Genomic DNA, 16,209 nt, shown 5'->3' with positions numbered 1-16,209 from the left:
GCAAGCTTTCGGACAAAGGGCCACGGTGATGATGATAACATGCCAAGGGTACCACCGAGGATCGAGGATGATGATGATGTTGATGTTGATGTTGATGATGGTGATGGAGAGATGACTGTGACGGCCATGATGATGGGAATGGGCATGTTGGAGATGTAAAAGACAAAGCAACAAAAGATGCTCAAGACTGCTTGCCTGCAGCTCGTAAAAAGCCAAAAAATGTTATGGACATATATTGGATATAGCGCCCACCGAACCACCGAATTTATGTGTCCTTTGTATGTTTGTTAAATGAAAAAAATACACGAAGAAAAGCAGACAAAATGAAAGGAAAAAGCGGCCAAGGAAGTGCCCAAAGAATGAGTAAGCCACGAGGACAGGTTATTAACCAGTTCTATTTGTCTTTGTCTTCGACTTCTCTGTTTCCATCTGTTGTCTATCTTTTCTCAATGGATCCAGAAGAATCCCTTCTTCTTATCGGTTTTGCGAAGCTCACTTGACTTTGGAATGCCAAGTGTGCTATCTGGAATGCCAGTGGAATTCAACAAGTTGCTTTCTTTCATATAGACTTTAGATTAGAGAATCTTTTTTAATCATTCTTTATATAGCAAGCAATTGATAAAAGGTTTTTGTGACCTTTATCCTTTAAACCTGTAAACATCTGCTTCATCGACAGCATCCAATCCTCTGAACATGTCTTTATCTCAGCTCAAACCCGATTACTTCATTATCTGGCATTATCTTCAACTTGAAAGCGAGGCGATGTGTCAACGGGGGCTGTGCTTTTTATTTTTTCTTCTTTTCTGTTTATTCACAAGAGTGAACGGAAATACAAGAAGTCGACACTTAACTCACTTAATTTCCGCGAATCCGGTTTATCTTTGCATTCTCTGTTGCATTTAACAGAGCTGTTAAGCTTGAAGAGCGGATGCAGCAGACACGCCTCGACAGAATCGATGACTGTACCACCACCCCGAAGGTCACCGATACCGATAACATCGATACTAAAACTGGGTTCAATCACGATTCGTGAATTCCAAACGAAAGTCTTTTAATCTAACAATGATTTAAGTAAATGATAACACACTTGCCTTGCATTTAACAGAGCTGTTAAGATTAAAGAGCAGATGTCTGATCGATGACTGTACCCCTCAAATGCGATGCCGTTAGCAGCACGATTTATGCATTCCAAGAAGTTCTTGTTATCAAACAATAATTTAAATCAATATCAGTATGATAATCGATAACAATTTACCAGTTCGATAACTAATTTGCATTATTTTGATGAGTTAATCATCTTGAAATGTCTATTACAATTGGCATTCCATTGACTATATTATTCCGCTGACTGATTCGAATGTGATTTACCTTTTCCCCTTTGCAAAAAATAATATTATATATATAGCAGACATTGCTCATTTATATTTATCATTTCTGCGGAATCGATTGGCAATTCCATAGCTAATTTTGCCATTTACAAATTGCTATTATTAGTTTCGCTTTAATTGCCGTTGGGCATGAGTAATAATTGCCTAAGGAAATCATTTGCTCTACCTGTTCTCTCGATTTCATTAATGCAATTTACTTTAAACAAACTAAATAAATATTTAATCAGATGCAACAGTTACAATTACACAATAGTAAATCGAAGAATTCAACTTACATCGAAAGAAAATTGTAAACAAATGGCCATTCAATCTTTTAGTTTTATTTCTGAAGATAAATAAATATTAAGATAAGACTTTTAAAGTTTTATAAAAAAGAAAACTTTGGAAAATGTTTACAGAGAAGCCTGAACTATAAACAAGAAAGGCAGCTATTTTCGTCACGCAGAAGATTATATAACCTTGCAAATGGAACTTTGATCACTAGGAATTTATACAATATAATTTTTTTTTATTATTATATAATTAATTTATTATATATAATTATTTTAAAGTAATGCCTGCTTTCATTTCATTCACCGTGTTGCATTTTCCTCTATTTTTAACAATCGTTTGTATGGCAGCTATATGATATAGTAGTCCGATTTTCATAAAATTAAAAAAAAAAAAAAATTAGATTAATATATAATGGCTATATATTAAATTTCATGAAAATCTAATGAAAACTAGAAAAGTTATGTTTTTTCTTAAAATTTTCCGATCGTTCCTATGGCAGCTATATATATGTATATATAGTCCACCGATTCGCCATAATCCGACTTATACACTTGTCAAATTAGATAGAAGATTAACCCCATAGTTTCATTGAAATAGCTTAAAATTTTTCAAGAACTCATCTCTCACATGTGGCATATGATTCTCAACTTGTTCTAACATCCCCGGAACGAAGTGACTGCTGCCAGCCACGTCTTAGAAATGTGTTGTGTTACAAAAGTTGCAAGTCATTGTTTACTAGTGTTCAAAGTTAGTAACTGATCATACTTCCTTACTGATCAAAGTTACTTAGTGATCATAGTTACTTACTCATCATAGTTACTTAGTGTTTATAGTTACTTACTGATCAGAGTTACTTACTGATCGTAGGTACTTAATGTTGCTTGATACTTACTGATCAAAGTTATTTACTGGTCATAGTTACTTAGTGTTCAGAGTTACTTACGCACATGTGACATATGATTCCCAACTGGTTCTCACATCACCGGAACGAAGTGACTGCTGCCAGCCAAGTCTCAGATATGTATTGTGTTACAAAAGTTGCAAGTCATTGTTTACTGGTTTTCAAAGTTAGTAACTGATCATAGATACTTACTGGTTATAGATACTTACTGGTTATAGATACTTACTGCTCATAGTTACTTAATGTTGTTAATGTTGTTATTGTTCATAGATACTTAGTGTTCTTGGAGACTTACTGATCATAGATACATACTGATTATAGTTACTTACTGGTCATATTTAATTACTGATCATAGTTACTGCTCATAGTTTTTTAATTTTCATTGATACTTACTGATCATAGTAACTTACTCTTTTAAGTTGTAATCTTCTGACTTAAAATATAATACCCCGTGAGGGGTATAAAGATAAATAAAGATAATACTTTTATGTCAAGAAACTCAATGTTAATTAAAGTAATATAAATATTTTCAAAGTTATTAAAAAGAACACTTTAGAAAACGTTTACAAAGAAGTCTTAACTATAACTGAACTGTTAACTTATAGCAAATAAGGAAACACAAAGTACTGTCTAATCTAAACTGGAATGTCTAAGATAAATGGAAATAAAGCAAAATAAAATGTTGTTGTTCAATTTTTTTTTTTTTTTTTTTTTTTTTTTTTGTATTTTAAATGGCTTATAAATCGGGTTACGTGGTCGCCACCAGTGGCTCCCAAACTGTACAGATCCCCGATAATGAAGGCAAACAGCAGGGCGTCATCGCTTGCCGCTGGCGCCGGTCTTTGTCTTTGTCTTTGTCCCGCCGGCCACTATAAAATATATATAAAAAAATATTAAAAAAAAGAGAAACAACAAAAAAAGTCCAGTTAAAGTGCCAACTAATATACAAGTGGTCGCTTGAGAGGGGCAGTGGAGGAACCCGAGGGGGCGTTGTGTGTGTTTTCTTATCAAAAAGCAAAGCAGCGCCAGGCGGCGCTCTCAGTTTGGCCAATTTAATTTGTTACAAATTGTGAAGTGTTGTGTGTGGTTTTTTTTTGTTGTATTTTTTGTTTAATGTATAAGTGGGCGAGGGGGAGGGGAAGTTGGAGAGGGGGTGGTGCCACAGGCGAAACTTCCATTGAAAAAGCTACGCAATAAAAATAATTTCATGGTCAGCAAACAAACATACACACACACACACAAGGCACTGATATATGGATAGATAGCGCAAAAAAGCGCAAAACTAACGCAAAAAATTGCTTTGTCCCCAAAATGTACAAATAATCAGTTTTTTTTTTTCACTCTTTGTGTTACGTATTGACGTAGCGTTCGTTCAGTGTTACCGCTACGTAATAAAAAAAGTAGAAACAAATTTTCAAGATGGTATTTAAGTTTACATATTTTTAAGTGACATTTTTAAGACAATTTATTGGTAGTATTATGAGTTTTTTTGGAGAGCAAATTATTAAATATTATTGAAATTTTTAAATTACTTTTAGTTATTTTTTTTATACCCTTGCAGGGTATTATAATTTCAGTCAGAAGTTTGCAACGCAGTGAAGGAGGCACCTCCGACTATATAAAGTATATATATTCTTAATCAGGATCAACAGCCGAGTCGATCTAGCCATGTCCGTCTGTCCGTCTGTCCGTCTGTCCGTCTGTCCGTCTGTCCGTTTCTACGCAAACTAGTCTCTCAGTTTTGAAGCTATCTGAATGAAACTTTGTAGTTAGCCTTCTATATACTCTCACTCGTATATATGTCGGAATGGGCCGGATCGGACGACTATATCATATAGCTGCCATAGGAATGATCGGAACATTTTTACAAAAAAAATTTTAACTTTTTCAGTTCTCTATAGAATTGGATCAAATTTGAGATATAGCCATTTAATATTATTCTACAATTTTGTGTAAAATTTTATGAAAATCTGACGACTATATCATATAGCTCCCATAGGAACGATCGAGAAATTAATTCAATTAATAAGTATAACATTTTCAGTTTTCAACAGATTTTCATCAAATTTGAGATATAGCCGTTTCATATTATTCTACAATTTTGTGTAAAATTTTATGAAAATCGGACTAATATATCATATAGCTCCCATAGGAACGATCGAGAAATTTGAGAGGAATGAGAATGGCGGTGGCTGTTGTCGGAAGACTGACAATCGCGGTGGCGATAACATTTTTAGTTTTCAACAGAATTTAATCAAATTTGAGATATAGCCATTTCATATTATTCTAAAATTTTGTGTAAAATTTTATGAAAATCAAACGACTATATCATATAGGTGCCATACAAACGATCGTTTGATGTAGAAGAAAAATACAAATCTGTGAATATAAAGCTGCAAATATAATATGTATAGGTGAATGAAATAAAAGCAGGTATTACTTCATTGTTTTTAAACACATATATATATAATTTATATGGTATGGATTTCTAGTCATAGAATTTCTATCTGCAAGGGTATTTAAACTTCGGCGGGCCGAAGTTAGCTTCCTTTCTTGTTAACAGATATTTTCTGTATTTAAAATTTTATTTGTGATTCAAAAATTAAATTTTATGCTAGATATTTGTTTCAAAACGTGTATATAATTAAATCATAAAGTTAATATCTTGCATTTTATATGAAATCATCAAAAGGTCATCTTATTATTCAACTAACAATTAATTACAAAAAAACATTATTTTCATTTGTATTAATATTATTTTTTTTTTTTGTAGAGAAACAATCTGTTTAAAATTCTATTGGTCATTTTTAAATTAAATTAAAATTAGCTAGCTATGTGGTTAAAAAAAAAAAGTGTAGATAATTAAGGCATAAACATCTTATATGATATATTAAATAATCAAGAGATCAACACAATATTATTTAAAAAGTATTTAGGAGTTTTGTTTGTTTAGCGGTATAAGTATAATATAATAAATATAATAATAATTACAAGAATATGATTTATGTACATTTGCTTTTGTATTTTTTCTTATAGGGTTTTTACCTTTAAATCATAAATCAATTTTATAAAATAAAACAAGTGCTAAATATTTGTTAAAAAAATGTAAATAATTCAGGTTTAAGAAGAAAACAAAACTACAAAACTATAATTTGCATTTACTTTTACTGCATTTATTTTTCATTTCTATTTCTTTTTTCTGATTCAAATTTTATTTACCATTTATAAATTTAGTGAAGATCTAGGTTAGTGCAAGAGTTCAAATAATAATTCTTTTTTTTTTATAATTGATTTAATTGCAAAGCCCTTTTGCATTCTAATTATAATTACCGCAAAAACAAGGCCAGACAAAAAAAGAGATAAAAAATGTATTTGTAAACCCTATTTCCATTAAAAAAAAAGATACAACATGTATTTGTAAACCTTATTTTTCGCTTAACTTTACTGAATCGAAATCTAGGGCTTCGATTTTGATGTATTAGTTACTTGAGTTTCAAGCCACCGAAAACCGGTTGACCAAAAGGCATTTTCCCTGCCAAAAAAAAAAGAAAGAAAGAAACAAAATCAACTTGAAGTCAATTTGCACAAAGTTAATAAATTACAGCATTGACTGTCTTTGTTGCTGTTGCTGTTGGTGTTGGTGTTGGTAATGGTGTTGCTGTTGTTGTTGGTGTTGGTGTTGCTGTTGGTGTTGGTATTACTGTTGCTGTTGGTGTTGCTGTTGTTGCTGCTGCTGCTGCTGCTGTTGTTGTTGTTGCTGTTGTTGCTGCTGATTTTGGTGTTGCTCTTGGTTTAAAATTTGAAAATTTCGATTTCACTGCGACTGGCACTGCCATTGGTGATGACGTAAGTTGCGTGTGCGACGTCAGTTGACCTTGGTACACTTAACAGCAGCCACACACATCCAGTTCAGTAACAACAACGTCACCAAATAGGCTCGAACCCCAAAAAGAAAAAAACTGCTGTTGTTACCTCCATTTCTTCGGTTATATTTCGTATGTACATATATCATTTTTCGGTTTCGGTTTGTTGCTAGGCCGAGCTTAAACCTCTTTTGTATCTTATTTATTTTATTTTCTTACATTTTTTTTTGGGAGGGAAACCTCATGAGGAGATTGCATAAGGTTCATGCTGCGTCAAATGGCAAAGGGAAAGTGGGCATGAATGATGATGATGATGATGATGATGGTTTCCAACCTCATTCAGCCTCATCTTAACTGAAAGCGAAGCTTAAAATTGAGGCAAGCTTCATTTGAATATTATTGGGTCACTGTGTCAGAGCAGAGTCAATAAAAATTAAAACATGACCTCCTGTCCCGCCCCTCATACGGTATGCTCGTCGGCACTCTTACTCACACCCCTTCCACTGACCGCAACCGAAGACACCAGGGGTCACAAAAATAGTTATTGAAATTGCATTAACAAATAAACAATAATACTGATCGAAATTGTATTAAAAAATAAAATAAATACTGACTAAAATTGTATTACGAAATATACAAAAATACTGACTAAAACTGTTTTAAAATATACGTAAACACTGACTATAATTGAGTATAATATTTTAATAGAGTTTCCCTCAATATTTGTGATTTAATAGTAAAACTACTTAAGCTTCTTTATAGAATAATATTCCAAAATATATCTATATATTGATACTGTATCGATATAAGGCGCACAAATTTCAATCTGGGTGCAATAAAGTAATGTTCTGTTTAATGTATCGAATTATTTTACTTGGAAAATAGAGTTAAATAAATTAAATATTATATTTACAATATTTTTCAATCAAATCACTATTTTTAAGTTAAGGGCAATCTTTTTCAAATTTTTATAATTTCGATTAAACAAAGTTCAAATTATTTTTGAAATGATATTACGAATGCCATGTTTTTAATGTTACCTTTTACATTACATGTCTAGTTTATGGTTCTCGATATCCATTTATAGATATAACAAAGCTAAATATATTTTGAAATGATATTGCTTTTAATGTACATTCCTAGTTTATAATTATCGATAAGTTCGATATTTTTCGATATTTTAAATATTAATATAGCACAGTTTACAATATTTTCGATATGAAATTGATGGATATTATAAAGGATTTACCATATCTGACATTTCCTTTCCATTATATACCACAAGTTTATAATTAACAATCTGTCAACAGCTAAAACAATTATTTTTGTCCAGATTTCACCTGCATAAAAATTGTTCGATACCATCGCGATGAACACGACTGTATTGTACTGTACTGTGCATATATGCAATGAAAATGATTAATTAACCCAGACCCAGACCTCTAAAAACAAAAATCAAGCTTCGAACTGAGTCGCAGTATATGCTTATGTATTGCCTTTGTTTTCTTTTGTTGCTTGTTATTTTTAAGCACTGCTCTCATTTCGCACAATTCACTTGCAATTGCACTTGCATTCTTGCATTCTGTTGCAGTTTAGTTTATCGTAGGGGAACCCTTTCTCCTCTACTTCCTCCCTCCGAATCCCTTAACAACTTCCCTTCTGTGACGCAATCGAGGCGTTGACTTGTGGGGTGCCTGCCTGGGTTTTTATTTGCAAATATTTGTTAGGAACACAAAGGCGACGCATTGAATCACGTACAATGGAGATACAATAATAAAAATAATAATAATAATAAGTTCTGAATAAAAAAGGGGGAGGCTTTCGAATGCTGAAAGAGGGGTTCAGGGGAGGCTTGTAAATAGTTAAGGCAATAATCGTATTGTATCGAAGTGAAATCATCTGGTTGGAATGCGGCATTTCGTCATTATGCAAGCGTTATTGCTAAAGGTGTAAATAAATCTATTTTTAGTAAATAGTTTTTTATTTTTTCTAATTTTTTTTTTTTTTAGAAGTTTATCTCTTAAAATAGGAAATTATTTAAATTAAAAATGTGTGTGTTTCTGGCTTGAAATAATTAAAATGTTATAGGTATATTTGCGGTCATTAAATATAATTATTAAAAAATGTGAAATGTAAAGCTTTGTGTTTATATTTCCACGATTTTACATACACGTCGTTTTCCAAGAATTTGTGGAATATTTAAGATTAAATCGATTCTGAAAATTAATATATATTAATACATCGATCGCATAACTATGAAAAAGCGATTAATCGTTTTCAGAATCGATATTATTTCCAGCTTTAGTCATAAGAATATTTTTCTTCCATTTGCATTTTTTAATTGGAATTAACAGAAAGAAGCTTATAAATTTAATTGATAGAAACCTGATATCATATCTCCAAAATTAATCATTTACAATGTAAAATATCGAAAAATAAAGAAGTTAAGGTTGAAATATCGATATTAATTTCTTGAGGATAAAAATTTATATCATTAAATGTAACCTTTTACTATTATTTTCTATAAATCAAACGGAAAATAGATTTATCTAATTTAATTCGTAACATTTATTTATTTATTTATCTATTTATATATAGAATATCGATAACGTATAAAGACTTAACTTAAACTTTAACAACTAGGTAGTTTAAGCGGTAAATATACTTTTAAAGGGGTACCCTTTTTTATTTTCAGGAAATAAAAAATTAGATTATTTTTATTTAAATTAAAATTGATTATTAACTTTTATCTTAATCCTTTTTAATTGCAGGCTCAGCGTCCGGAGAACACGGTTATGCAAGCGCTGGAATCGCTTAACGACTCGCAGGTTAATGACTTCCTCAGCGGCAAGACTCCGCTCAATCTGAGCATGCGCCTCGGCGACCACATGATGCTCATTCAGCTGCAGCTGAGCACAGTGAATCCGGCGGGTGGCGGCGGTGGCACCACAGTGGCCACAGCCACTGGTGGCTCCAGCGGCAGCAGCCACATCTCCACCAACAACTCGGCGGCTGCTGCCTCCACATCCTCAACGGTTGCCTCATCCTCACTGCCAGCTGGCACTGGTTGTTCGGCCACCGCAGCTTCTTCATCGTCGTTGTCTGCCTCCAACTGCAACTCCAACTCCTCCTCCTCTTCAGCGGCAGCGGTGCTAGCCGTAGGAGGCAGTGGTAACACTTCCTCTTCCTCCTCCTCTTCGTCGTCATCATCATCATCAACATCATCATCGTCGAGAGCCCGCTCCTCCGGACATCGTGCTTCGGGAAAGATCGGACATGGTCACGTTCACAGCCACCAGCATCCGAGTTTGCATCACGGCTCTTGGCATGGTCATGGTCATGGTCATGGCCATGGACACAGCCACAACCATGGACATGGACATGGTCACCACCATCACCATCATCATCACCACCATCATCATCATCATCACAATGCCTCGGCTGTGGCCGCCGGAAGTGGAGGTGGCATGTCCTGCCATTCGATACGCAAGATGTTCGGGGATCCAGGAACGGCTAAAGGCCCCTCCTCCAGCAATAGCAACAGCAACAGCAACACCACCACCAGCGCCGGCAGTGGCCCGGTCCAGAGCTCAAACACGGCGCTCAACGGGGGACCCGATCTCACCAAGCTGCTAATCAAGCGTGGCATTCAAAATATGTCCAAGGGATACGCGCTAAAGGACTCGACTGGCTCGGCTCCACGTGGCACTGCGGCCAGCTCCGGCAACGCCGCCTCGAGTCCCGGCAAGACTGTGCTGGAGCAATCGCCCATCAAGTCGCTGTCGAATCTCGTGTCCAGTCCCATCAAGATGACGGCCATCAAGAACATTCCCCTGCCCACGACGGCTGCTGGTGGCAGTTCGAGTGTCGCCACCACCTCCGGCTGCAGCTGCAGCTCCAGCTCCCTCCCGGCCTCCTCCAGCTCGTCCTCGTCTGCCGCATGCACCGCTGGCGGTTGCCAGCAGGATCCCATTGCCGCCAAGCTAACCTCGTGCCTGTGCACGCGTTTGCCCACCCCATCGTCGTCGGTGGCCCCGCCGCTGGCTCCGCTGGTGGCCACCGCCGGTGTTGGCACTCCTCTGACCAGATCGGGAGCCGACACCTCGGCAGCCGGCAAGTGTCCCGAATCCACTTGCACTGGAGTTAACGCTGGCTATGCTGCACGTTCCATTGCACCGGGCACGGGTGTCACCTTCTCGGGGAATTCGATGCTGCACAAGACCGGCAACAATAGAATCACCAGAACCAAGCATCGTCATTACCATGGACATGGACATGGGCATGGACATGGTCACGGTAGCAGCGGCAGCGGCAGCGGCAACAGCAGCAGTAGCCACTTTTATCAGCACGCCTGTGCCGTGAACCACTCCTCGGGCAGTGGAGCAACCTTTGGCGCTTCCCCATCTTCGGGTTCGTCGTCAACAGCTGCCTCCTCTTCGCGTCGCAAGCTGGATCAGGCAGGAGCAACGGGAGCAGCAGGTGCAGGAACACGTGTTGCCACCACAGGATCCACATCTGGATCGACAACGGCGGGCGCATCAATGCCACCTCTACTTACCGCCTCTGCCGCTGAGCCCGAGGACTCCTCGCTGGGCGTCTCGGACACTCGTACCCTGGCCGAGGCCTCGCGCAATCTCACCCAGACGCTGCGCAAGCTCTCCAAGGAGGTGTTCACCAATAAGATTGATCTATCTGGCGCTGCCAGTGTCGTGGGTAGCAGCAGCAACGGGAGCAGTGGCTCCAACGGCAGCGGCAATGGTTCCTCCGGCTCCGGTGGTGGAGCTGGTGCCGGTGGTGAGGATACACCGCGCAAAGGTGGTTCCGGTGCCGTAATTGAATCGATGAAGAACCATGGCAAGGGCATATACTCGGGCACCTTCTCTGGGACCTTGAATCCAGCGCTGCAGGACCGCTACGGTCGTCCCAAGCGTAACATTTCCACGGTGATTCACATCCTCAATGATCTTCTAAGCGCCACGCCGCAATGTGGACGCGGTGCTCGCATTAGCTTCGAGGCACCAAGCACCAATGGATCGACAGCGGGCTCCAGTTCGGCTTTGGGTAGCGGCAACAGTGGATCCTCCTCGACGGCGGCCACCAGCAATGGGATGCATCACGGATCACGCAGCAAAATGGTGAGTGGGGTGACATTACCTTGTACGTATCCAGGCTAATTATGTATATCTTCCCCTTTACCTTACAGTACTCCTCGCGGCATCACAACTGCGCCAAGTGCAGCAGCCGAGCCCAGCAACAGCAACAGCAGCAACAGCAGCAGCAACAACAATCGGCGGCAAGCGGATGCAGCTGCTCCTTCCATGACTTCCAGGGCTACTTCTCCCCCTCATCATCCTCCACCGCTTCCAACCCGTTGTCAGCCGCCGCCTCGAAGGCTTCGGCGGGCGCCAAGTCATCAACGCACAGCTGCTGCCCGGCCGAGGCAGCCAACAATCTGGGCAGTCAGTCCACCGGCTCCTGCAGCTGTCGCTATCGCCGCGACGAGGGACAGGAGCGTGAGCGTGAGCACATGTGCCAGAAGTGCACCGTGGAGCTGGCCAATATGAAGACACGCTCTAAGATGGACCAGCTGCGACTGGTCATGCAGCAGCACAAGCAGAAGCGTGAGGCTCGCAAGCTGAAGAGCGGTCCCTATGCCATGCCCAATGCGGCAGCAACCGCTCCGGCCACTGGAGCCACCTCATCGGCTGTACAGTACAGCGCAGTCAGTGCCCTGGTGGCCACGCCACTGCAGTCAACAGCCGCTGTGCCGGCTCAGACAACGGCTCCCACCACAACCACCAGCAGCAACAGCAGCAGCAGCAGCAGCAATACCGCCAGCAATACCAATGCCAACAGCAACAACAATACAACCAGCGGCAGTAATGGAGGAGCAGCTGGAGGAGCTACAGCCACGACGGCAACAACAGCGACAGCAGCCACAGCAGCTCCGCCAAGCGAAGTCTCGCCCAACCACATTGTGGAGGAGGTGGACACGGCGGCCTAAGGTGCCGCTGACCTTATCCTATTTTTTAGCATTTACTAGTTTACGCAGCAACAACAAAGAGCAGGAAAGAAAGAAATAAAGAGGAGCAACAGGCCGAGGGCAAAAGGCGATGAATGAGCAGCAGAAGAGAAACTACAACACACAACTAAAGCTTATATTAATCTAGAATTAATGCATAATAACACGACCCGGAGACATTCCTCCGCTGAAGCCTGGCAGGAGAGCAGGCAGCGGAGTTCAGAAGAGCGCGTCTGGAGAGTCGATAAGCTGTTAAATTAATTTTAAGTGAACCCCTCACAACACAGATACAGACAACACCACAAACACACCACAATACACCACAAAACACCACACGAAGCCGATCCATAAGGATCCTTTGGAATGATTCAGCTTTCGGAGGCGACAAAATCCTTTCAATTACCTTGCGTAAATTGAACTTAGTGAAATATATATATATGTATTTTTTTTTTTGTCAAGAAAACACACACAAAAAGAATGAAGGATAAAAATTGAAAGCGTGGCAATGAATATAGAATTAAAAGTTTAAGGAACCGGTAGACACACACACACGATGGAAGCTCGATGCTGAGAGAATTGTAAGCCAAAGCGGTGGCAAAATTTTTGGTAGAACTAAAGCAGAAATTAGATTTACGTTTAGAACACACCAAAAGCAACACACACACACACACACACACACACGACACACACAACACCCTTGGCTTTGGCAGCTTTATATTATGTTTAAATTTAAATGAAGGCGAACGGCGGCGGAAGGAGAACTATAGTGGCGCTTTAACATGATTTGCCTTAATAGAAAATCGTTTAATATATATATAATTTTTTTTGTACACTTAAACTCCTTATCACCGATAATGTGTTTTGAATTAAAATTTTGTTCAACTATTTACTACACCTACTACACACACACACACACACACACCACACACTATTGAACTAGTTAGTAAGACTTATGTTTTCGATTCATTATACAATTTACGATTGGATTAGTTAAGCAGCAACATCAACTTATAGTTGTGTTGTTTTATCATTTAAATTCCTACTTTTTTTTGTGGATATCCTACAACAACAACCTACTTACATTCAAATTATAATGCAATTAGTTTTAGGCAAGTTATAAAATTATGAGTTGATTTCACACCACAACAACAACAACACCAACAACAACTACTTGATTTCAATAAATGTTTAGTAAATGGTTTAGTTAACTAATTACATTTTGTCTTTTTATTTTCCTTATTTTTTGCTTTCTGTTTGTATTATTTTGGTTGTTTTTAGGTTTCCCTTTTGCGAGACCTGTAAAATAATCGACTTAAAATTGATAAATGTCGATATTTTTGTTCAGCTTTATTATTAAATATGTGCAATGCAATCATAGTTTTATTTTCCTTAGCTATTGTTTTGTTTCAGTTGATAAATTTTATATTTTGGTTTGTTTGAAATCATAGCTCTTCTGCCGCCTGCTGGCATACAAAATGTGCAATACACTTTAGAGCTGATAAATAATCGAAGATAATCGATAACTTTTTGATTTGTTTCGACTTTTTGAAGAGAAATGATGTGCCAATTGCAAATACACACAAGTACATACTCGTATATATATAGTATATGTATGTAATGTATGTGGAAATCTAGTAAGAATTGTAAATGATATATATATATATCTATATATATAATATAATGTATAACCTCCACACAACAAGACACACACACACACACACCCAGAGGAGGAATATATCGACCAAATTGAAACTTTTTATCAAAGAAAGAAAAGAGAGAAACCCAACACCTACAACGGGATATGATGTGCATAGGTATTGGTCGTAGATTGTTAAGTGCTAAGTCTTAAACAAAAAAACAAGTTATGTGCAATTTATATATATGAAAAAAAAAAAACAAACGTTTATATTTCCATTTAGTTTCCCCCTCTATATATATAATCTATCTATTTATCTATCTATCTTCATAGCTTTCCATCTATCTCTACACAACTAGGACGAAAGCGAAATCGTAATCGATATCGTTATCGATAGTTAGCATTAGGAAACATAAATAAGTTCGATGTACGATAACAAATCTAGAAGTAGGCTTAGACGAAGGAAAGCAGAGACAGCTGGAGACACGAGAAAGATATCGATAAGAAGGACAAGGACGAGATGGAATTGGGGAAAATAAGAAGAACGAAAGAATGAAAAGACGTGGACTGATGATGTATGGTGGGTGGGTGGCTTGGCAAAGGCATTACTTTGGTTCAGATATGGGATTTCGGTTAGATTGATTGACTTGATTGATTCGGACTCGGTTGGATAATTTTCAGCATATCTGCGTGAATTTCTAACAAAGTACAAACACACAAAACGATGCGATTTTTTATATATATTAAAAACAAAAAAAAACATAGTTCAAATATTTACACAAGGCCCCCCCCATTAACCCATTATTCACTCGATAGGAAATCAATCCTTGATGAAAATTTAACCCTAAACATATGCGCAACATTTGCTGAAAATAAAAACATTAAAAATACATGAAAAAAAAACAACAAAAATCTATGTAAAAATCAAACAAATTTTGAAGTGTAAACTAAATTAAATTTTTGTCGCATTTACTTTGAATAGTTCAAATTTATTGAAAATTAAAGTCCCAAGGCCCGAATTAAGTAAATTATGGATAATATACTCCCATATAAAGACATATACACATATATATATTTTTGAATATATTTTGACATTTTGCGTCTTTGTCTTTTTTGTTGACATCTTCCAAGTCTCTTAAGCAACAAAAAAAAAAAAAACACTATCAAAGCAAAATTGATTAAAATTAGCAAAATTATTAGGAGGCCGAAACACCACGTTCCCACTCACGTAAATGATAAATTTTGAAAAGAAGAAAACGAAAACAAACGAAAGAAAATGTGTAGAAACGAATATGAAGAAGATGCTATAGAAGTCGATCCCTGATATATGGGAGGAAAGTTTATATGGTAATCCCCTTTAGATGTTAAGAGGGTTCGTCGCACAAAGGCGAATTAGACAAATTTTAATGCAAGCATCGAGGGAAAGGATCACGATCTCCAGCAAATTGGGAGTTCTAAGTTTGCACATCGATATTTATCGATTATTATCGATGCCCTAACGATGCTACAGTCGAAAGTGGCATCGCCACTTTTTCCTTTTTTTTTTCTTGGGAAAGTGCACATATAGACACACATATAGAGAAAAACGTACGATTAAGATGCAAAAATTAATGGGAAACTCATCGTTTCGTCATCAAAATCCACTTTTGATTGTTGTGTGTACTGATTAAATGCCCCCCCGTGAACATATTACTTATAAACACAACAGATAGAAATTATACATATAGATGGATATATACACACAAAAACTTTGCCATAGCCGAAATCGAAAGGATGAACGTAAAACAAGTGAAGTTGAAAGACAATTTCATACAATTGCATGTATAAAATGATACAAAGTAAGCAAATGAAACAATGCAAGTAAAAGTATTCGTCAATAAACATTATTTCCAAACACAATAACCATATAACCGGAAGGTGCAACTCGTTTTATTGGAAAAGTAAGGGACTTTTGGGGGAAATAAATTCAAGGATCAAGATTCTTATGTTCTGGAATTAAGTTTACATCTTTGTGAATTGATATGATCATGATTGAATAAAGTAAGTATTCAATGGCGTCTTTGAGTAATGTATCTATGTTATTTCCGGTCGCCATTCACCATTGTGTACGTTTTTGTAGCATACTT

General features: G+C 37.5%; 1 protein-coding gene across 1 annotated transcript in view; it reads left to right on the top strand.

Annotated features, from left to right (window-relative positions):
* stx (ubiquitin-like domain-containing protein stuxnet) overlaps positions 1 to 15,985 on the top strand; it is a 45,506-nt gene extending 29,521 nt beyond the window's left edge. The window contains exons 3-4 of the mRNA XM_020947947.2: positions 9,197 to 11,560; positions 11,629 to 15,985. Of these exons, the coding sequence (XP_020803606.2) occupies positions 9,197 to 11,560; positions 11,629 to 12,429 (3,165 nt within the window). The 3' untranslated portion in view covers positions 12,430 to 15,985. The remainder of the gene's footprint in view (positions 1 to 9,196; positions 11,561 to 11,628) is intronic.
* The last annotated feature ends 224 nt before the right edge of the window (positions 15,986 to 16,209 follow it).

Source organism: Drosophila serrata, unplaced genomic scaffold (genome assembly GCF_035046125.1).
Source record: "Drosophila serrata isolate PLE 108 unplaced genomic scaffold, ASM3504612v1 contig_115, whole genome shotgun sequence".
Taxonomy (NCBI): Eukaryota; Metazoa; Arthropoda; class Insecta; order Diptera; family Drosophilidae; genus Drosophila; species Drosophila serrata.
Note: the sequence above shows the minus strand (reverse complement) of the source record. Positions and strands in the feature narration are given on the sequence as shown.